This window comes from Mustela nivalis (genome assembly GCF_964662115.1).
Source record: "Mustela nivalis genome assembly, chromosome: 2".
In the NCBI taxonomy this organism is placed as follows: domain Eukaryota; kingdom Metazoa; phylum Chordata; class Mammalia; order Carnivora; family Mustelidae; genus Mustela; species Mustela nivalis.
The window spans coordinates 47,000,928-47,025,655 of record NC_139021.1 but is presented as its reverse complement, the minus strand read 5'-3'; the positions used below and the strand labels follow the sequence as shown (position 1 = coordinate 47,025,655).

The 24,728-nt window shown below is 32.8% G+C and overlaps 1 protein-coding gene across 1 annotated transcript in view; it reads left to right on the top strand.

The window, feature by feature from the left end:
* Positions 1-24,728, top strand: part of CNBD1 (cyclic nucleotide binding domain containing 1) — a 511,440-nt gene that overhangs the window by 293,694 nt on the left and 193,018 nt on the right. Inside the window, exons 7-8 of the mRNA XM_082722613.1 lie at positions 14,534-14,671; positions 15,901-16,033. Of these exons, the coding sequence (XP_082578739.1) occupies positions 14,534-14,671; positions 15,901-16,033 (271 nt within the window). The remainder of the gene's footprint in view (positions 1-14,533; positions 14,672-15,900; positions 16,034-24,728) is intronic.

The following is a 24,728-nucleotide window of genomic DNA, read 5'->3' as shown; positions in this document are numbered from 1 at the left end:
CTATACCAAAAAATGAACCAAACAGTTACTTAGGGAGTTTGGGTGATAATTATGTCTCAATTTAGGTTCATCCTTGCTTAAAAAATTGTACTATTCTGGTGAGTGATGTTGATGATGAGGGAAAATATATATGTGTGGGGCAGGGAATATATGGGAAATCTCTGTACCTTCCTCTCATTTTTTTTTAAAGATTTTTATTTATTTATTTGACAGACAGAGATTACAAGTAGACAAAGAGGCAGACAGAGAGAGGAAGGGAAGCAAGCTCCCCGCTGAGCAGAGAGCCCGATGTGGGGCTCGATCCCAGGACCCTGGGATCATGACCCGAGCCGAAAGCAGAGGCTTTAACCCACTGAGCCACCCAGGCGCCCCCCCTCTCATTTTTATTGTAAACCTAAAATTACTCTAAAAATAGTCTCCAAAGATGTAACTGGGGCACAACAGTTGTGACCCAAGGAGTCAGGGACAATTTGAAGCCAGTGAAGGTGGTGGGAAGAAAGGACTGAGACAGAAAATTAAGAAAAGATCACAGGATATAAGATTTAAAGGTACTGGAAATAAACCTTGTGCATGTTGAAAATTTACTGAATAGTTATCATTTTTATTTACTCTTTGATTTTTATTTACCTGATTAAAGTACATCTGTGCATGAAAGTGGACCTGTGCTGTAAAGAGGGAAAAAATGATTACAGTTTTTCAAGAGAAAGGAAAACCAGTTAGAATAGTTTATTCCTCTCATTTAACACATAGATTTCAAATTCCTAAATTTTTGAAGAATATGTAAGTGCAGCCAAATTTTAAAAAGATAATTAATATGAAAACCAATACCTGTAATTATCATTTTTCAATATTCACTAGCTATCTTTCCTCACCTATTCTGCACCTGGCTTTGAGCATACACAAATAGCACAGAGAAGTGATTGAGCCAGCTCAGGTTCTGAAGCCAGACTGACTGCTTGAGTTCCAATTTTGGTTCTGCCACTTACCAGCTGTGTGACCTTGGAAAAGTTGCCTAGCCTTCTGAGTCTAATTTTCATCCTTAAAAAATGAATATAGTAACAAACTCAGGTCAGAGTGTTGTTATGGGTATTCAGTGAGCTAATATTTATAAAGTCTTGAGTATGGTGCCTAGTATCAGAAAATATTCTATGTCTTTATTAAGCAGAATAAGACACAATAAATAGAATAGATGCTGTAAGATTAATGTGCATATAAAATATGTTTTCAAAACAAAACAAAATCAAAAAACAAAAAAATAAAATATGTTTTCTTATAATATGATCATAACTATAAAACCACAATTTCAAATTAAGAATATAATACTCATGGAAGAAGTACTTACTTGAATAACTGCATAATTAAACCTTTTGCATCCAGGCATCCTGGGAGGCTCTTTCATTGGCCAGCAATGGAAACTTATGCAGTTGACCAGACTTACTCTATCCCAGGTTGCTCTTCAGATTGATATAGGTGTCTCACCATTGCAGTTGTTCCACATTTCCAATAGTTTATTTCCTCTTCAACAAATCCAACCCTTCTTACTCTCTGAGTCAGCAGTTTGAGGACCAATGTCTTTCTTTCCACGCTAAACATCAGTAATTTAAAAAAAGATCTTAAACAATAAAAATGATTTTTTTGGTTCTGTATAGCAAATGTTTTTTTCACTAGCACTGTAAATCTTTAAAGTACTCTTTTGAGATTCTTTACAGCTGGTGAAAATACATAGTAATAAATTCCTTGAAATTGCCTTTCTGTGTTGCTAAAAGTTCCTCCATCAGTTTGCCTTCCTTAATGGGTGGTTTTCCTTAAGAGTGATTTGATTCTTCCCACTTGTTCAAGCAACAAACAACCTCAATGTTTTATTCAGTGTTCTTTGATGCTTCAATTCACCTCAAGTTCTTTGTAATAGAGCTTTCTTACTATATACTATTTCTTTCTTTGGAAGCATTTGAAAGTAAACCACCAATTATTTGAGATGTGTCTGAGCATAGTGATTCTCTGAAGATCAAAAACTGTTTTTTGGTTTTGGGTTGTTTTTTTTTTTCCCCCTATAGGACTGGGCTTGACCATGAAAAGTGTTCTTTTGGTGACTTGTATATTTCTTACAGATTACTGACAGCTAGAGGTATGATGATACCACTTAGAGTATCACAGAAATGGAATTTGTGCTTCTTTTTGCTTTGTTGATGGCAAAAAGTCCAAGTACATTACGGCATAATTCAAGAACTGTGCTTTGTTCCTAATAAATTCTTTATTGAACACAGTATAGATGGCTGAACATTATATTTTTATTAATTGTTAGAATCTCACAAAACAAACTGAGGGTTGCTGGGGGGAGGGGGTTTGGGAGAAGAGGGTGGGATTATGGACATTGGGGAGGGTATGTGCTTTGGTGAGTGCTGTGAAGTGTGTAAACCTGGTGATTCACAGACCTGTACCCCTGGGGATAAAAATATATGTTTATAAAAAATAAAAAATTAAAAAAAAAAAAAAAGAAGTTTAAAAAGAATTAGAACAGCAAAAACATTCTGACTGAGTCTCAGGCAAGGTTCCTCCCTTTAACAGCATTATTTTTAAATTAAAGATTTAATTATTTTATTTCCTTTCCCTGCTTTTGAGAATCCCATTAGCATATGCCCTGGTCAAAGGCAGGAATATAAACTTCCACTTGGTTCTGCCAGTTGAGATAGAGAGTGATGAAATTCACCACTTTAGCATCCAAAATTTGAATACTTCAAGAGGTCTTTATTTATTCTGATAAAAGATTATATTTTGGCATTTTTCTAATGTTCAGTTTAGTTACAACAGACATTTTTAACACCTACTATGTGTTTGGTACTGAGATAAATAAGAAATTATTTTGGCCTTAGAGAAGATGATGATGTGGTAGAGATGGCTGGAAATGCAGCTGAAAGTTTCAGTTTGATGGTGTGAATTGGTGAATAAATAAACAAGCCTTTTGGTGGGAGCAAAAATTCAGAGCACCAGGCTCTGCTTTGAGAATAAGGATTGAACTTCCTTGATTTATGTGGAACTCCCTTTATATATGTTTATTACATAATATTGCCTGAAAAATATGATCACAACCATAGTGGTATATGGTGGCCTCAACTCTGTTTTTCTTTAATTAAAATAATTTTTGTATTTACTTAGTGTCCTTGTCAATTATGATGACCATTATTCTCTTTATAAGCTTGTCATTTGTATGGAAACTCTGTGCGTGTGTGTGTGTGTGTGTGTGTGTGTGTATAATAATACTGGAAATCAATTCTTACTTATTTTTAACTGGCTTAATTAACTGGCTTATATTTTTCCCAAACAATTATTTAAGAAGCTGCTTTTACCCATCTTCAGAAATCCATCTGCATAAATGAAACTGGACAAAATATACAACTAACATACTATATTATTGAAAATCAGAAAATGTTTAGTAAAAGTTTTAGTAAACCTCCACCGTAACACATTCTGGATGATGATAATTCCTTAAAAAGTTGGCTAAGACTTTACTCAGCCAACATATAAATGAACACATACACACAGAAAAACATATGCACAATTATTTGCAGAAAAAATTGTCTGTGTAACTGTTTTCTAAAAGGATTTGCTTTATATCCACATACAGTAATATTTCATATAACAAGAGTGGATCTGTCAATTTCTTCTAAGATGAGCACAGTGATAAACTTAAAGGACTTGATAGCAGATTAGTTATATTTTACCAAAGCAAACAAATTTCCCAAGCTTCATACTTTACTCCTAGGAGAGTTCAATAGATGTTTAGATGATATAGTTTACTTATATTTAACATATGATAAGCCTAAAAATATGACTTCCCAGGCCAAAGAAAATTAAATGTAAAACATTTTGAGGAACAGAAGGGCTACTACAGGAGGAAATATATCAATTAAAAAATCTGGAAACCATAATTTTTAAAATGTAAATTATATGAATATCACATTTTAGAAGTACTCTTTTATACCATATAGTATATCATGTAAAATATATTATTGCATGTTAAATGTTAGTCATTTTTACTTCATCTTATGGAATGATTTTTTATACATTTTTAAGGTTAAAACATAAATAATAATAAAGTATATGGGTCTTAATATTAATGAAGCTCTGTGGGATTGAAAAACTCAAGACCTTGGGCAAAATCTGACTACAGCTTTTTTTTTCTTTTGTGGATAAAGTTTTATAAGTATACAACCACACCCATTTGTTATATACTGTTTGTGACTACTTCTACTCCAAAATGGAAGAGTTGAATCATAGTAACAGAGACTATAGGTCCCATAAAACTGAAAATGTAAGCGTTCTAGTCCATTACAGAAAAAGTTCACCAACCCCTTCCTCTAAATGAAAACAACTAAAGAACTGATTAAAATGTAACAAATCATTAAATGCATTTTTAAAAAGATTTTATTTATTTATTTGATAGAGAGACAGCAGAGGGAGAGGGAGAAGTAGCCTTCCTGCTGAGCAGGGAGACCGATGCAGGACTCGATCCCCAGAACCTGGGATCATGACTTGAACCGAAGGCAGATGCTTAACCATTTGAGCGACCCAGGCACCCCTAAATGCATTGTTGATATTACAATAAAAGAATTCACAAAAATACAGTTAGAAAATATCATTAATAAAAAGATTCTATTAAATAGATATGTAAAATATTGAGTACATGAGAAAAATAATAAAAATTGTTGTTGTGATACTTTTTGGAGAACATTATTTGTATTCCTAAAACATATAAAAGAAGACTTAAATATAGTTACCCTACATTTAGGGATAGGAACATTTAATATTTTAAGATGACAAGTCTCCCAAAAAGATCTTTAGGTTTCTTGCAATTTCAGTGAAAAAAATCCAAGTAGTTTTCTTGTAGAACTTGCCAATTGGTCCTAAAAATTATACTAAACAGCCAAAAGCTAAAAACAGCTAGGTACTCTGAAGATGACACTTGCAGAAGGGATTCTTTTTCTACCAGATATCAAGACTTAAAACTAGGCTACCTAATTGATATAGTGTTTTTATAATGATTAATAGTGGCTTAGATGAACATATGAGCAATCAGAGTCCAAAAATAAGATCCACATATGTAAACACTCTTGATGTAAACTAGTATCATGAAAAACAGTGGGGAAATTTGTGGGATGATTTAATAATATGAGCTAAGGAAATTGGTTACCTATGTAAATAGAATAAATAAACCTGCTGGTTTACTTCACGTCATACATAAAGATCAATTTAGGATCACAAGCTTAATTATAAAAGGAATTAGCTAAAAAATATTCTGAAAGAGTATGTAGCAGAATTTCTTCATGATGTCATGATAACAAAAGCTTTTGAAATAAGATACTTACAGAAGTATACTATAAGGATATTTGTTGAAAACCAAGAAAGTTTTGGGACACCTAGATGGCTCAATCAGTTAAGTGTCCTGCTGTTGATTTTGGCTTAGGTCATGATCTCAGTCAGTGTTGTAAGATCGAACATGCATCAGGCCCCACACGGGGCATGGAGCCTGCTTAAGATCCTATCTTTTCTTCCTCTACGCCTCCCCGCAAACAAATTTAAAATCAAAGTTTTAACTGGACCACTTTATTAAATCATACACAAAAATAAATTCAAAATCGATGAAAGACCTTAATGTGAGATAGGAAACAATCAGAATCCTAGAGCAGAACATAGGAAACATTCTGACACTGGCTATAGCTACCTCTTAGTAGATACATCTACAGAGGCAGAGGAAACAAAAGCAAAAATAAACCATTGGGACTTCTTCAAGATAAAAAGTTTCTACATGATAAAGGAAACAATCAACAAAACTAAAAGGCAACCTACAGAATGGAAGAAGATAATTGCAAATGATATATCTGATAAAAGGTTAGTCTCCAAAATCTATAAAGAACTTAACAAACTTGATACCCCTCAAAATTCTTAAATCATCAGTTAAGAAATGGGCTGAAGACATGAATAGACATTTTTCCAAAGAAGGTATCTAGATCACTAACAGGCACATGAAAAGAAGCTCAACATCCTCATCAGGGAAATACAAATCAAAACTACAATGAGATAACACATCATACCTCTCAGAATGGCTAAAATTCACAGCACCAAACAATATATGTTGGCAAGGTTGTGGAGAAAAGGGAACACTTTTATATTGGTGGGAATGGAAACTGGTGCAGCCACTTCAGAGAATAATACAGAAATATTGATTTGAAGGTGCACATGCTCCCAATGTTTATAGCAGCATTATCAACCACAGACAAAATATGGAAAGAACCCAAATGTCCATTGACTGATGAATGGAAAAAGAAGGTGTGGTGTATATAAGAATGAAAGCTTGCCCTTTGCAATAATGCAAATAGAGCTAGAGCATATTATGCTAAACAAAATAAGTCAGTCAGAGAGACAAATACCATATATTTCATACATGGTATTTAAGAAATGAAACAGATGAACTTAGGGGAAAGAAAGAGATGGAAGCAAACCATAAGAGACTCTTAACTATGAAGAGCAAGCAGGGTTGCTAGAAGGGAGGTGGGTGGGAGGATGGGCTAAATGGGTAATGGGTATTAAAGAAAGCACTTCTGATGACCACTAAGTGGTTATATGCAAGTGAAGAATCACTAAATTTTACTCCCCAAACTAATACGACACTATATGTTAACTAACCAGAATCTAAATAAAAACTTGAAGCATAAAAAAAAAAAAAATACCAGTTAGGTTTTATTCATCCCATGATACCCTAAGTAAAGAAAAGGCACACTTTCAATGAAGATTTTTTTCAACACACATAAATAGGAAAGAACCGACATTTGGACTATATAATCACCTAAAAATCCAAAAGACAATAATAATGAAAAATACAAAACATATACATCAATCTAATGCAGAAGAGAAATTATGAATTAAAGGACTTGACAAATTCAATGAAGTTCTACCACTTTAGGAACCTAGTAAATATACAGTAAATATTTTTGACTTTAAAATAAATGCAAATAAATAACAAAAATGTGTAATCAATACTATTACTTACTACCATGAGCGCCTGGGTGGCTCAGTGGGTTAAGCCGCTGCCTTCGGCTCAGGTCATGATCTCAGGGTCCTGGGATCAAGTCCCACATCGGGCTCTCTGCTCGGCGGGGAGCCTGCTTCCCTCTCTCTCTCTCTGCCTGCCTCTCCGTCTACTTGTGATTTCTCTCTGTCAAATAAATAAATAAAAATAAAAATCTTAAAAAAAAATCAATACTATTACTTACTACCAAATTGAAAAATATTAAAAATCAGAAAATGCATAATTTTGGAGAAGCTGTGCAGAAAGACATTGCATGCATTTATGATGTATGTATGTATGTATGTATGATGTAAGTTAGAACATGCATTTCAGAAAACAGTTTGGATATTAGATGTTAAAGTGATAACACATCCTGTAGCACAGAAACTGCATCCTTAGGCATGTATCTTAGAAAAATAGCTACATATTGTATAAGAACACACATATAATAATGCTTATATTATTATTTTATAGACAAATACTGATGACACAAATGTTCATCAGCAAAATAATTAATAAATAATCTGAGCATAATCATGCAACAATGAAAAATGAATGAACTACATCAACATGGTTGTATTTCAAAAACTTAATATTCAGCAAAAATATAATGTTTATTCTAATATTACTTAAAATAATAGGTAAAGAAGAAATAGGTAAAACTATACTATAAGTAAAATTGTACTATAGTAATAGGTAAAACTATACTATAGTAATAGGTAAAACTATAGGTTTTAGAAATAGGCAAGAAATAGGTAAAATATACTCATAGAAAAGGGTAAAACAATAAGTAATAAGTGAAGAAAAAGGTAAAACTATACTATATTGTAGATACATACAATTTTACCAAGATATAGTTATAAATTAATATCCTAATAATTAACATAATGGCTACCTCTGCCTAACTAGGAAAATTTGATTTTTTTTAGTCAGGTAGTGAGCACATAGAAGTTCATTTTATTGTTACTTTTATATGCTTATTATTCATTGAAAAGTTTAAGAAGTAGGCTCTATAATTATAAAAGTAGAGAGTATAGTTAAGAAAATTATAGTTTTTTAATGGTGAATATGGAAAATCCCAAAGTGCAGTTCAAAGTACTTATTTTAGCTATAAGCAAAAATGTAAATATTAAATCATTTTCACATTGGGATTAGGCTGACACAGTTATTTCACTTTATATTTAAGCTTATTCAACTGAATCTTCTTTATAAGATCATATTAAACTCAGAATAAATGGATATATGAGCCATTGAATTTAGCAGTATGTGGATAAAATGTTCTATTTTGAATATAAAGTCAGAAAGCAGTGTTTCTGCTTTATTAGAAAGTCTGCTATACAAAGCTACCAAAATATATCATTTTTCATATAAAATTCAAATCACATCAGAGCAATTAATTTAAAAATGAGAAACCATATAACACATGAATGATGTTGATCCATTAAGGAACATTAGATTTCATAAGTGTTATAGCTAGTGAACATGTGATGAGTACTTATGTATGAATACCTATAATGTATGCATTTCAACATATGCTCCATTAATTTTTTACTAAGATTTACATACTAATTTTAAAAAATTTATGATTATTCAAAGTAATATTAGCTTTTACTTTAACTGACATTGTATTTCATATCATAATATAGAAGTATTTTTAGTTCTTAGTGCTACTTTAAAATAATTGTGACTATGCCACTTATATTTTCTGCAATATAATATTGCAGTGAAAGAGCAATATCACTAAATGACATGCTAGAATGATTATTTCTAGTGGTTGAATGGTATATTCCTACATATCAGAATGATTAATTTCTCCTTTGTAATAAGAAAGTAAAAATATCTCAAATAATAATGCTATAAAAATGTTTTTTCTCATCTATAACTAGTCAGCAATACTTATTTAGCACCAACTATGTTTAGAAAATTATTAAATATATTTTATTTGTCCAAATGTTATCTTTTAATTAATTGGTTTAATTTTTGAACTATACTTCTGATTAAATTATACATTCAGTATTTTCAAATTAGATAAATGAAAGTGCTGAATCATGCTGGTGACTCCTTCAGAATTAAGTGTAGTCATTTAGGACCTCTGAGGACATAGAAAAAATTCTATCTCTTTGACAAGAAAATTAGCAGTCCAGTGCAGAAGATACTGTATGAGTTGCTCCCTCCCAAACATAAAAAAAAATTAATGCACAAAGAAATATTTGGGATATAACTGATGTTCAGTTCATGGTTATCGGCTAAGCTGTGCTAATAGGATGTAGTCTGGGCTGTTAGGAGTTTTTATATTGTAGGTACTGTGACACTTATACAGGAACACGTTTCCAATGAGTTCATCGGGTTCTATTTTTCACTATTGATCTACTCCTTTCCTGCACTTGTAGATATATCTTTTATATGGACTAGAAAATTTATGATTTTTAAAAGACTTAAAAAAATACAGTTGACAGAGAAAACTCAACAGGACACACAGGTACATACAACATACATAACCTGCCAAGTAGCAAAGAGTGCTTTGTACTTACATTATTCTTATGAGTATCTGATGTGCATGAATAATTCAGACATTAGAAATTCTGCTATTAATACATTAATATTCATGGATTAATTAATCATGGATATGATTTATCCATCTACAGAGAAAGAGAAAAAGATGAAATATGAAGTATTTTGAAATACGAAGCATTTTCCCCCTTTGTATGCCTACTAGTTCCTTCCTTGTGTTAAGAAGCTGCCATCTAATTTCTCTCCATTGTTTTTTAGTAAAAAAACATGTCTAGGGGCACCTGGCTGGCTCAGTGGGTTAAGCCTCTGCCTTCAGCTAGGATCATGATCTCGGGGTCCTGCGATTGAACCCCAAATCGGGCTTTCTGCTCAATGGGGAGTCTGCTTCCCCCTCTTTTTCTGCCTGCCTCTCTGCCTACTTGTGATCTCTCTCTCTCTGGCAGATAAATAAATAAAATCTTAAAAAAAAGTTCTATGTCTAGTAAGGTAAGAAGTTCTGATACATGTTAGTCTATCAGTAGAAACCCAGAACTAAAACCAGCCTCAAATACCTCAATACCTAATGACTGGATCATGTTAATCTGCTTCTACACTCACTACTTAACTGTCAGTAGGAAAAGCATCTCAGAGGAAGATGATATCTACAGCAATAACAAGTTTTTATACTTCGTGTTCAGCACTGAATAAAAAGAATTAAATGACACATGAAAAATAAAAAAGACACATAGCAAATATTAGGAAGGCAAATTTAAACCAAATATGTCTTTAATTACATTAAATATAGAAGACTAAGTATTTTAATTAATAAACAAAGATTTTCAGGATAGATTTAAAAAAAACTCCTGTATGCTGACACACCTTATTACAAATATACTGGAAGTTGCAAAATAAAATAATGGAAAAATGGTAAACCAGAATACACTAAACCAAAGAAAGCTAGTGAAGCTCTACTAATAGCAGGCAAAGTAGACTTTACTACAAGAATATTATTAAAGGTAAAAAGAGATATTTCATAATTAGTGTGAAATTTATATACACTAAGAATTGTTACCTCAAATGTATAAACATTGATGGAAAAAAAAGAGAAAGAGAGAGAGAGGGAAGGAAGGAGGGAAAGAAAGAGAGTAAAAGAAGAAGAAAGAAAGAAAGAAAGAAAGAAAGAAAGAAAGAAAGAAAGAAAGAAAGAAAGAAAGAAAGAAGTAGAGGAGAGGAGAGGAAAGGAAAGGAAAAGAAAGATAAAGAAATGAAGGGAAGAAGTGAGGAAAGAAAATAAGTAAACAAGTCCATGACTATAAAGGGTAATTTTAATAAGTATCACTGAGTAACTGATAAGGGACCAGACCCCCCACAAAAAAAAGTGTCAGTGGATATATGGAAATTCTGAACAACACAATTAACAAACTTGATCTAATAGACCTGTATTTTTTTCTTTTGTGTGTGGTTTATTTAATTGTTCTCTTTATAAATTCTTTTTTAAAAATAATTTGGCATTTTATCTAATTATTTGTTTTTGTTGCTCATAATAAGTCAGCTTATAGGTTTTAGATATTTTAGGGACATGGTAAATTTCATCACTTTATTTTTGTGTCATTATGTTTATTTTTTGCATCCATAAAGGTCCGATTTCTGTATTATTAAATTTTCAATTTTAACTAAGAAAAGCTATATAATCTTTTTTCTTTCCTAGTTCCAAAGTATAAAGATTCACTCTCAAAACATTTTTTTTGTCTTCTTGCTCTTCTCTTTGGAGTTATTGTTGTAAAACTATTTTAAATATATGTTATTTTAAAGTATCACATATTAGTTTGTTATTTTAAAAATAGTTTAAAAAATTAGCTATAAAATTAGTTATTTTAAAAATATTATATGCTGATAAATTTTATTTACATTCACCAATATTTTTTATCTACTGTTTTGTACTCCTCTTTGGATTCAGTATTGTTCTAGCTAAAATTCTTCTTTTTAAATTTGTTTCACATGATGTCAAAAATTAGCTTGATGCTTGTTTTTCTTCATTCCATATTCCTATTTTAAGTAAATATAGAATTCTAGCTTGAAACCCATTTTTTCTGAGCACTTTGAAGATGACATAGTTATAGGACAGAATGGAAATATAAATATTAATAATTTAAATAATTCAGTAATATAGCAATTCAGTTATACAACAATGTTTACATATAGATCATATGTAAAAGATATTGGAAATGTAATACTTTCCTAATAATATTAGGGAATTTGATGTTATTGTTGACACATCAAATAAGAAACCCTTAAGAGTATTAAAGTCATAAAGGACTTATGCTTTCATAACAGTTTAATAGGTAATACAAACTAAGTCTTATCCTAAAAACAATTAGAAAATTTGGAAAACTATATATAGAAAATATCTACTTGAATATACTGATCACTATCAAGATGATGAAGGGGTACCTGGAGGAGGAAGATAGAGTACACCAAACAAAACCTGAGCAGGAATACAAAATACAAATATATATCTAAGTTTTGTATATTCCTTTATTTCTAAACTCATCTTTTCCCTATTCTGGAAAATTTGGTGCTGTTGTCACTGACCTGATATTTACTCATCTCCCATTATTTTTAGTTCCTTCTAGAAATCCTAGTACATGTATACTGAATGCTCTCCATCTATCTTCCATATCTTTTAAATTCTTATTTCAAACTATATTTTATGTTTTACTCTGAATGCTTTTCTCATGTTTTATCCATTTTGTGAATTATCTCTTACATTTTAATTAATGTGTTCATTGAGTTTTTTAATAACTTCCTATAATTTTTTACTTATAAAAGTTTTAATTTTGTTCTTTTATAAAATGCAAATGCAGTAAGATCTAATAAGTTAATTGTAAATAGATTCTTTTAGATTTTTTTTTTCAAGTTCTCTGTTGAGTTACCCTCATAGGAGTTTTGTCACTTGTGAAGCTTTTAAGTTTTTATTGTGATTTTTTTATTAATAGGGATTGCTTCTTATGTGAGTTCCTTTTATTCTCAATTCATCCATAGGGTTTTAAATTTGCACTTTCCTGGATCCTAGGTACTAGATGTGTACCAGATTGTAGAGTAATTTTTAAGCTTTGAGTCCTGTACCATGTATAAATGTATACTCTTCACCTACAAAAGTTACAGACCTAGGATCCTGATTTTGTGACAACTGTACCCAGTTCCCTAGCTAGACTAGTAGAGGCAACAAACTAGACTTTGTTGCCTCCATTTCACAAAGAGGTGATCCTCCAAGGTGCTGCCTCCTGATGGTGCATGGGAGAAGAATAAAGCACAAACAAGTCAGCTGCAGCTGCAGGGGAAGGGGAGCAGGGGTCAGTAGAAAAGACTGTCACCCCAAACAACTCCTCAGTCTCATGTTTATTAGAAAGTGGGTAACAATCAACAAAGAAACCGGAGATAATACATTGACCATGAGTCTTGTAGATACGTAAGAAGATAGGCAAAGTATGTCTGGTCATGTAGTACATGACCTAGAGTGAGCAAGCCCAAACAAAAGGATTGTCTGACTAACTTCTGGTGCTCTCCAGGGAAGGGGAGATACTGGAAAAATGAAGCAGGTGGCATTGGGCCGGCCCTGAGTGAGCCAGGCATCCCCAGCTGCTCGGCTTCAAGGATGTATATCATCTTCTCCCCCAGAGGCCTATTGCCAGTACATGTTTTTCTTAAGGCTATATCTAAGCATGCTTCATAACTAGTGTATTTTCTTATAGGTTATATTTTAAGCAGTACTTCATTCTTAGGGACAGTTACACAAGGTCTTAGGCTTTAGGTAAGTTCCAGTTCCTTGCTTTGTGTGGTCCTGGGTCTCATTTCCTACTCCTACATGTATGACAAATCCCAGAGCTCCACTTTTTAGGCCTTTATCCTAGTTTGATATCACTATGAACCACTTCAGCTTCATCAGTGTCTGTTTAAAATTCCTCTTTAATTCTGAACTTGCAGATTCAAGCTCAGCTATCCATTCAACTCAAAAGAAAACAATTCAGCCTTTCTATGGATTTGAAATGGAAGAGTGGATGTCCTCTCATATTATCTTAGGCATATAGACCTGATGTTTTTCCTAAAAAGCTTCTCAATTTCATAGATAGAGATTATCTATGCTATATATTTTTCCCCAGGCAAACATGAATACAGGTCTTCTATGTAGCTGTATATATTCTCATTATATAGTAATAATTTACAATACATATCCTAGTGCAAAATTTTGAGGATGCTAAATATTTATCTTTTACATATTAAATTAGAAGACACTATGTGTGAATATGAGTGTGTATAAATATATATACTTATAATTTAAATACTGCATAACAATATATTCATTTCATTATTATTACTAACATATGAGGATAATAAAATAAATAGAAGACCAAGTATGTATTTTTTTCTTCACTCTTTCAACAAATATTTATTGAATATTTACTATGTTCCAAGCATTATTCTAGGTATTTAAAATGAATCAGTGGATAAAACAGAAGATCTATTCTTTTTTTTTTAAGATTTTATTTATTTATCTGACACAGAGAGAGATTACTAGTAGGCAGAGAGGCAGGCAGAGAGAGCAGGGGAAGCAGGCTCCCTGCTGAGCAGACAGCCCAATGTGGGGCTCGATCCCAGGACCCTGAGACTCTGACCTGAGCAGAAGGCAGAGGCTTAGCCCACTGAGCCACCCAGGTGCCCCCAGAAGATCTATTCTTATAAGTTATTTCTTTCATTCTAGTTTAAAAAAATGGAAACTTTTTTCTTGCCTTAGGAAGGTAACATTGGGTAGAAGTATGACATCCATGCAAGACTGTTTAGATCCCCTTCTTTCACAGACTTGGAGTTTGATCTGCCATCATCTCTTTTCCAGACTCTTCTAGATTGTTTATTTCATCATCACTGGTATTTTTATGTTGATGATTGATAATGAAGTTTAAGCTACTTCTGTATTTTTTACAGCTTCGACAATGGAGTACCTTTGGAACCCTAGAAGTTGAAGCTCAGACTGAATCACAAACAAAGGAGTACTCAGTGATCACAGAAGAAGATTGTGAAATTCTTAAAATCTCTGCAAAGAATTATGCAAGATTCAAATCGGTACGACCATATCTAATACACACACACACACACACACACACACACACAATATGTGTGTAAACTCAAGCTAAGTTTTGCCTTTAGACAGATGTCCATATCTTTTTAATGTTTTAATATACTTAACTTGGAGACAAAAATATGGCTTGTTTGATGAACAATATTTAAGCTTATGATGATGATGGGTAGTTGAAGTGGAAAGAAAGGTCTCTATGGGTATATTTTATGTATATTTTTAGCACTTTGGGTTTTTCATGAATTTCAAATCCATTCATTTATCCATTCATTTATTCAGGTACTTATTCAACAAACATATGTTTTGGGTGTCAACAGCTTGTCACGAGTTAGGGATACCAGACAAACATACAGAGAGATCTCTAAATCTGTCAGTCCACCTGAGGAAAAAGAAATACTTGGGAATGGCTAACATGCTATTTCATTGTTGTAATAGATATTAAAAACCCAGTGTTGGATGAATAGGTGATCACAATTTAATTCTGGCCCCCCAATTCTGCTACATTAAGATAACTTATTGACTTCAAGTTTACCAATTTAGTCTCCTTTAATTAACTCCAAAATTTTCCCTCTTTTTGATTTCTCCTTTATTGGTGACAGAGAAAGTTTTTTATAAATGACTGCATTGAAAGGCCCCCATTGTCTATGAGCTTTTCTGATAGGATCTAAGTCTGGTACAGGGGCAACAGAGCACTGGTATCAGCTACGGTTGTGTGCTCAGGTTGGAGGGAGATGAAGAGATATCCATCTTTTAGATTTAGGTCTCTAATAGTTAGGGTTTCTTTTGATACAGTTGTCTCAGTGTCAGTGGTACAGATGACTTTCTCAGAATTCAACTTCCTTCCAAATCCCTGGTTTCAGAGTGGCTAGCTTAAAAAAAATCATTTTGTATGTTTTATTTTCAAAATATAAGTGTCAAGGATTCAATATTATCAAGTACAACTTTTGAGTTTAGTCTTGACTATGACAGGATTTCTTAAAAATGCTAAAACACTTATGGAAGTCTAAAAATATTATGAAAGGGGGAAAATACAATTTTAGTAGCAAATCTGAAGATTAAAATTTCAGTATAGTTATGTGGTCAAAGAATGATGCACCTACAAACTTCAAATGTAATTTTGTTATACAATTTACACTCATATAACTTTTATTTTTCGGTTACTGCCATTTATCTATCTACTGTACATTTTTCCTTATTTTTTAATAACCTTTTTCAGGAAAAAATAAAACTCGAAAATAAAGAAAAGGTGAAATTAATTCGTAAATGTCCATATTATGAAGAGTGGCCCACTTTATCCATACGTGAGCTAGTTGCACTCATTAAATGGAAAAAATTTCCTCCAGGTCATGGTGAGTTTAATGCAATTTTGGATCATTTTCTTTACCTAACATATTATTGGAATTAGTAATTTTCATATGAGTGTTTCTCTAACTTCTTAATGTAGTCTTTTAATTGGACATTTAGATTATTGCCTATTTTTTATTAAAAAATCATTATGTATTGGCTTGAAGAGTGATCTCAGAACTTGCCTTACTTTCATATCCCTCTGTATTTCCTCATGGCCATGCCCTTCTTGCCCTATCCAGTCAATGTAAGGACAAAAGTAGAAATGCAGTGAGCAGTTCTATTCATTTTTCCTGTTCTCCTGATTGAACCTACTTAAGGAGCAAATTTGCTTCTCTGTACTTGCACTACACATTATCAGTGGAAAATATAGAGAAAAGGTGAGGCTGAGAGAAGGAATAGCAACAGTGAAACTGCCAACATTTCCAGTATTTGGCATGGCAGGGATGTGTGGATTTCCTGCTTACATGTACAGAAAAAGCGTAGGTGGCATTAAGTCATTCTGTATAATTGTTTCTATCTATGAAAGCCCATTAAATGAGAGATGTCAGCTGATATGGACTGAATGTTTGTGTCCCACAAAATTCATTTATTGAAGCCCTAATCCCCAATATGATGCTATTTAGAGGTGGGACCTTTGAGAGGTGATTAAGTCACTAAAGGAAAGCCCTCATGAATGGGATTAGTGTCTTTAGATAAGAAGAGACATGAGAGATGATCTGTCTCTCTCAGCCATATAAGGATACAAGAAGGCACCTTTCTGCAATTAAGAAAGAGGGATCTTACTGGACACTGAATCTGTTGGCACCTTGATCTTCGACTTCCCAGCATCCCAAACTGTGAGAAAAAAATGCTTTTTGTTTGGGCCATCCAGGCTTTGATATTTGTTATGGCAGCCCCAAACTGACTAAGACACTGCCACAAGAGGAATTATGGTAGGTGGGTCAGAGCAGCTTTAGATCTCCTTCTAGTAAGAATCCCTACTGCCCTACAAGAGACAGTCACAAATAACAGGAAGAGGTTTGCAGCCTTACCTGGCTTTTCTCTTAGTTGGACAGTGGATTATAATAGAAGATATAATGTTCAAGAGAAATACTTCCATTTCAAGGCTATAGAGCCATAAATGTAGTAAGGGATATGTTGCCAGGAGGAGAACATTTCTGAATTAAATTTAAAATTAAAATGCTAAAAAGAATGAGTCTGAGTTGCAAATTCCATAATGTGATTGTTAATAAAAAATATGATGGAGTTAAGAAAAATTTGGCTAAGATATCCTTTGAGGGAGTCACTGTGTAATAGAAAGGTGAGGTGTAGCAAGAACCAATACAGAAGGTTATTTTATTAGAAGAAAAGTAAATATCACTAGAGGCAAGGTTATGCTTCAAAAACCAAGATTCTCTAATAAACTTGTTACATTTGTTGAGATTATAGTCGTTTACAGAATTTGTTCCAAATTTCTTCCCTGTGCTTATTTTTATATTTTATTTATCACTTTTTGAAAATATAGTGTTTAACCCATAGTTAGCCAAATACATATTTTTTCCTTGCTTGCAAAAATTGAATTTTAGATGTATTTTTGTTTATGAGACATGTTTTTCTAATGTGTTATTAATGCCACTTTTGGCCAACAGTATATTTAAGAAAGCAATTCCCTAACTTGGGAAAAATTAGGAATTGGACAATTCTAAAGTCAGCATATTTATTGTATAGAAACTTTTTTTTAATATGGGTGTTTTGATATATCATTGGCTCCTCCTTTTGTATCAGAAATGTCACATTTTGGTCCATGCCTCATTTCCAGGGCTATTTTGTATAAAAAACAATGTCTCAGTCTTACCTATCTGTAAGAACATTAATATTTTTAGGTGATTAAAAAGGAGGAAAAAGGGACACCTGTATGGCTCAGTCAGTTAATCATCAGACTCTTGATTTCAGCTGAGGTTATAATCTCATGAGAGATCTCTTATGAGATGAGATCTCAATCTCTTATGAGATTGAGCCCCACAATGGGCTCCATGCTCAGCCTAGAGTCTGGTGGTTCCTCTCCCTCTGATCCTCCCCCTGCATATGCTGTCTCTCTCTCCTTCTCTCTCTCAAATAAATAAAATATAATTGAAAAATAAAAAGGAGGAAAGAAACTATAACAAATATACTTTCAATTATGTACGTGAGACAAAAGAACATGGAATTTTAAAAAGGGGAATAATTAAGAGCTTTTAATGTCTTTGATTACTAATGATGACTAATATGTGCCTCACTCTAAAATATCAACATAAAATATTTAAATTAAGCATTAGAATTAAAGCAGTGTCTTAGGCTAATGCTGGGTTCAAGTTCTTTTTACAAATGTCTTTAAAAATAATGGTGGAATCCATCTATTGTATTGGACAGTCTGTGATTATATTGAATAAGTCAAAAATAGCATCATTTTCCCACTGATTCCCAAATAAAAATATGTAGTGCTTACATTTATACAGTTTTAAAAATCATTTGTCCTCCTTAGAGTAGAATGACAATTATAATAAATGATCTTTAAAGCCTCTTTCAGCTCTGAAATACTGTGGTTCTTATAAATAAACATACGTAGGTGAAGAATAAGTTCTGTCAACCTAATCAAATTTTCTTATATGGCAGTGACAAACATGATATATCAAAGAGAAGCATTAGATGTAATACTTTTCGACTTTACTCAAGATTTATTTTGAATTTTTATCAGAAAGTGTAAAAACTCTAGTTCAAATTATACTTTTATTATCTTGGTTTAAAATTAGCACCAGTATGATTTCCAAAGCATAATTATGTGTGTTTTGATCTTCTTTTAGGAATGTGTATTAGATGAAGTTTCAGAGAGATTTAGTTAATTACTCAAAAGCTTGATAGAATTTAGGATTAATCCTTGGCAATCCATGAAATAAGTAAGGCTTATTTCTGGCTCTATTTCCTTTGTTAACTTCCTAAGTCTTCTTACTTTTGCTTCACTTGCCAAAGGATCCTGACTATAATAGATGTGTACAATGCTACATGTCCAGCTCCTATCACCCTAATTAAAGTCTTACCAGGTGTTATTATTTTCAAAGTATGACTTGCTGGAAAAAGACAACCAGCTTATCTCATTAATCAGCAAACAATAACTAGAGATACTTTAAAAAAGTAGTAACCAGTTTAGTTCTGAAAGATAAAATAGGCTAATATAATAATAGTTAAAAAAAAAAAACCCTTCCTGGATAGTTAAGAATAAGTTTAGTTTTGTAAGAAACTACAAGTTGTCTTCTAAAGTGGTTGTACTATTTTGCATTTCCATTGTCAGTGAGAGTTCCTATTACTCCACATCCATGTCAGCATTTAGTGTTGTCAGTGTTCTGGATTTTGGCCACTCAAGTAGATTCATAGTGGTATTTCACTGTTGTTTTACTTTGCCCTTCCTTGAAAACATTGAGTGAAGCATCTATTCACAGGTTTATTTCTAATCTATACATGTTTTTTGTTGAGGTGTCTATTAGGATCAGGGCCCATTTTTTAACCCACTGAGCCTCCCAGGCGCCCCTTGGGGCCCAGATATTTTGTTATTCTTAAGAGTTCTTTGTATATTTTGAATAAGAGTTTTTTTTTTTTCTCAGATATGTGTTTTGCAAATATTTTCTCACAATCTTTGCTTTGTCTTCTCATTCTCTCGACATTTTTCTTGATCGGTGGACATGAGGTACTTTGTAAATAGAACTGCTATAAATAGGCTTCAGTAATATGGTTATAAGGTGTAGGGGAAGAAGTGTTTTATCTTCTTGTGATTAGGACTTAGTCTTTTAGTGGGCTTCTTGTCTCTGGAATGGGAGTTTCACTTATACTTCTTAGTCCTCTCCACTCACCCCTACCCCCACATTAGATAGAACAGAATGGCCAGAGGGGACTGATGTTAGGTATGTCCCTTCTCTAGTTCAGTTAGGTTCTGATAAAATCCCATTAGGTTAAGCTCTGATTAACTAGTTTTCCCCAAGGGCAGGTCTTGTTAAAAACAGAGTGCCTTGCCTATTTCATTCCAGAAGCTTAAGGAATTTTCCTCTAATACATACTGTAGGAACCTAACAGAGACCCAGATGGTAAAACTCACAAAAGTGTGGGATTTCCTGAATCCTGTGTCTCCTTGGAATTTTAAACTCAGATTTGGCCACAGTGAACCTTCAGCAATTTGTCAAGTACAGTTTTGATTTTTTTAAACCAGCACCAGTTCCTGAGGAGGTTTCTGTTCTGGCAAGTTGCGATTCTTTGTATTTACTTATAGTTGCTCCAGTTTGTGGGGCAGCAGTTTTTCCTTTGACCTCACTCCTCTTAGAAGTTAAAAATTCTTTATTTTTCAGGGTTTTTTTTTTATTTTGCTTTGTTTGTTTGTTTTTAGCTCTTTATTTATTATCAGAATGAAGTAGTGACTCCCGAGTTCCTTGGAAGCTGGATCAGAAAAACTGATTTTTCACTGTATTTATTATTTCCTTTATGTTTGTTCCAGAGCTAACTATATACATCACAACTTACCAGAATCTACTTCAGATTTTGACTAACTTAATTCCAGTTAGATATAGAAATATTATCATATATAACTCTGTTTTCATTCTTCATATGCTATTATCACTATACATATTACATCTATATATGTTGAAACTGAACAATAAATTGTTATTATTGTATATGATTTTACATCTTTTAAAGGAACTGTGAGAAGGGAGAAAAGTATATGTTTATAATGTTAAATGACTTATTTACCATTTCTAGCTATCTTCACTTATTTCTGTGGATTTAAAGTATCACCTGACACCCTTTCCTTAGTCCAGTATTAGTTTACTCCAGTTTACCATCTTGTGCTGTTATTGGCAAATATATATACACACGTATATAATAGACCCCAAACCAGGATTATGTACTTAAAACCACTCTCTAAGTCATTTAAAAGAAGAAAGGAGAAGAAACATCCACTTAACACTGATCTCTACAATTACATATTTACCTTTAGCCGTACTCTTTAATTTTCTAGCAGAATTGAATTACTGTTTGGTGTTCCTTGCCTTAGGTCTGAAGAAGTTCCCTTAGTATTTGTGATAGCAACAGATAATCTCAGGTTTTATTTAACTGGGAATGTTTCTCTTTTTTGAAATTTTTCTTTTGTTTCTCTTTTTTGAGAGAAACTTTTCTCTCAACACTACTTTTGTTGGTAGTGTTGTTGTTGTTGTTGTTGTTGTTTTTTGACACACTTTGAATACATTATTCCACTGTCTTCTGGTTTCAAATTGTTTCTTTTTTTTTTTTTTTAAATTTTATTTATTTATTTGAAAGACGGAGATCACAAGTAGGCAGAGAGGCAGGCAGAGAGAGAGAGAGAGGGAAGCAGGCTTCCTGCGGAGCAGGGAGCCCGATGCGGGGCTCGATCCCAGGACCCTGAGATCATGACCCGAGCCAAAGGCAGCAGCCCAAACCACTGAGCCACCCAGGCGCCCCTCAAATTGTTTCTGTTGAGAAGTGAGGTCTTCATCTTATTGTGGTTCACTGTAATTGATGAGTCATTTTTCTCTTATTGCTTTGAGATTTTCTCCTTGTCTTTGACTTGTATCACTTTTACTATAATGTGTCTTCCACTTATTTCATCTTACCTAAGTTCTAGAATCCTGCCTCCACTTTTTTTCTCTCCTGTCTTCCCCACCTTCCTTTCTCTCAGCTACACTATATCCTATATACTTTAGTATACTGACTGGTACTAAAATAAAATTTTATCTCATCATTCATCATTTATCATATCATTCATCAAAATTTATCTTATCATTCATCAAAACTTATTTTATCATTCTTCTCCTTAATAATTTTCTTTCTTCCCATTGTTATTAGATCAAAATACAAAATCCTTAATATAGTTTGAAAGGCCAGTTGCATCTGGGCCTTGCCTGTGTCTCCAAGTTTTATATTGAATTATCCTTTTTTCTGTTCATGTTTCAATTATCCTTGAAAATTCTGGATTTTTATGACCTCTAGTGGCTCCTTCCCCTCAAGATCTTTATACATGCTGTTTCCACTTTTTTTGAGAATATATTTTCTCTATATAAGGGAGAAGGTATTCACTAAATAAACCTTTGTATATTTGAACACACTTTTGTTGTTAAATCTCAAAACAAAATTTGTTGTTTTACTGTCTTTGAGTAGAAATTTAAGAGAATTATATGATTTCAATCAGTCAAAAATGAAGAATGCTGGGGGTGGGTCACAGTGTTTTAAACTAAGGATAATAAAAGCTAACTTTAACTGGAGATGATATCAAATAAAACAAGCATTAGCATGATATTAAGGACAACACGAGTTAAAGGCAGTTGAAAGAATGTTCTCCTCAAGAAATCACCAGGACCAAAAATGTGTAGAATCTGTCAATTAATCGTTTTTATTTTTAGTCATTATTTTCAAATTTGTGAACTATGTATGCAGCCAAATTTCTAAAACATAAGGCATGAAATGATTATATAGTTCAGTGATAAATATAGTTCAAGTATAATCTCCTTTATACTTTTTATATTTGTCATTGTATACACTATTTTTATAAATATCTCCGTAAGAAATATTTTCTTAGTATGATAGATATTGCAGATTATATTTGCTCGATACCCCTCTCAAACATCTTTAAGCTGCCTTCGTCTATTGTAGAGGCTAGAAAAGCTAAAGACTACATCTCTTAGAATCTTTTTTGAAAAGACATAATTTTGATTATGGCCTGAATTCTTTCCAACAAACACAGCATTTGGAAGAAGTCAGGGAGCGACTCTTTACAGGCATGGTGATGAGGATGGTGGTTCTGATTTTGCCCCTAGCATTATGAGCGATGTGCAGGAGAGAGGCTTCTTTTAGAAGAGCTCTATATTGTGGGTGCACCTTTCCATTGGCTTTTTTCTTAAATTGTAGCATTGAAACCTAGTTTCATGATCCTCCTAGAACTTGCTAATACCTTCTAATAAACCTTTTTCTATTTAAACTTAGAGTCTAAAAAAAATAATAAATAAATAAATAAATAAATAAATAGGGGCGCCTCGGTGGCTCAGTGGGTTAAACCGCTGCCTTCAGCTCAGGTCATGATCTCAGGGTCCTGGGATCCAGTCCTGCATCGGGCTCTCTGCTCAGCAGGGAGCCTGCTTCCTCCTCTCTCTCTCTCTCTCTGCCTGCCTCTCTGTCTACTGTGATCTCTCTCTGTCAAATAAATAAATAAAATCTTTAAAAATAAATAAATAAATAAATAAATAAATAAATAAACTTAGAGTCTGTGTTATATACTTAGAAACCAAAAATAGTACTTTAGTTATCCATTCTACCAAAGTTGATCTCTTTTGTAAGTGCTTTTAAAGAATTTCTTCATTTGGCTTTAATCATTAATATTTTTATTGAATATCTATTATATACAAAACATTGTATCAGTTACTTTTGTGAATATTAAAAGAAATGCATTCTAAAATTACATAAAATCAAATATTTGAGTAGCTACAATGCATTCAATACTATGTAGGGTAGTTTGGATTTATTTCAGGAGATTTAATAATTATAAAAATAATGACTGATTTTAAATTAATGAGATGGGCCACAAATATCTTACATTAAAATAATTTTCGGTAACTCATGGACATATATATTATTTATCTTGATAATTGTTAAATTACTATTTTTCAACAGATACAATAAATATTAAGTGGAAGAAAGGATTTTTTTTGGATATAGTTGGACAGAGGGTAGGAATGATAATTCCAGGAGAGAAAGGAAAACTAACATGAGCCAGTATATGACTTGCATATGATTCACAAGAGTGAATCAAATAGCCCAACTGAGATTAGGTGCTCAATTGTAATCATTATGAGCTCAGTCAAAACTATAGATAGTCTGAGGCTTTTTAAGTGCCATATTCATGTACTTGTACTTTATTTTATGGCTAACATGATATCATCAAAGATTTTTTAATAATAAAAGATACCTAGTAAAAGTTTTAGAGGAATGAATCAGGCAGAGCAATATGAATGATGGTTGAAAGGAGAGAGGCAGTAGAAAACCAGGAAAAAAAATTAAGAGTCCATTTTGGTAGTGCAGAGGCAAAGAGATAAAAGGCTAGAGTGATACTAATAATGGCAAGAAATTAATGTGAGAGGCATTTTAATTATTCGGTGTATTGTATGGAATGGACCTTTACAAATACATTTTCTCTATTCCTTAGTATCGTTGGTGTTATGCACTTGTATGGGATGCTTTGTTTCATTTTTAATTTCAATCAGAGTACTTTGTTGCTGCATAGATATATGCAAATAAGTGTTTGTCAGCCTAAACTATTACAAACAGCAGGCAGGATCCTCAAGTACAAATTTAAATAAACCTGTGCTCTCACCTACTACCTCAAAGATGGAACAAAACTTTCCTAGTATTTCCCAGAGATATTTAAATGCGGACCATCCCATCCCCTCTCTCAAGTCTTTTGTCAGTCTAAGCCATTATTTACAAATATTCATGAGAGAGTTTCTTTTCATCCTATCCCAGAACTCAAGCTAAACGTAACTTTCTCAATAACTTGTGTGGCTGTGGGTGGATATTTGTAACTCATGCTTTCATTGACAGATATTTATAATTTATGTTTTTATTATGTAGTATGTTTGTTCTTATTCCCTAACTTGTAAGAGAACACATTTTTCCTTCCCTTTCATTTTG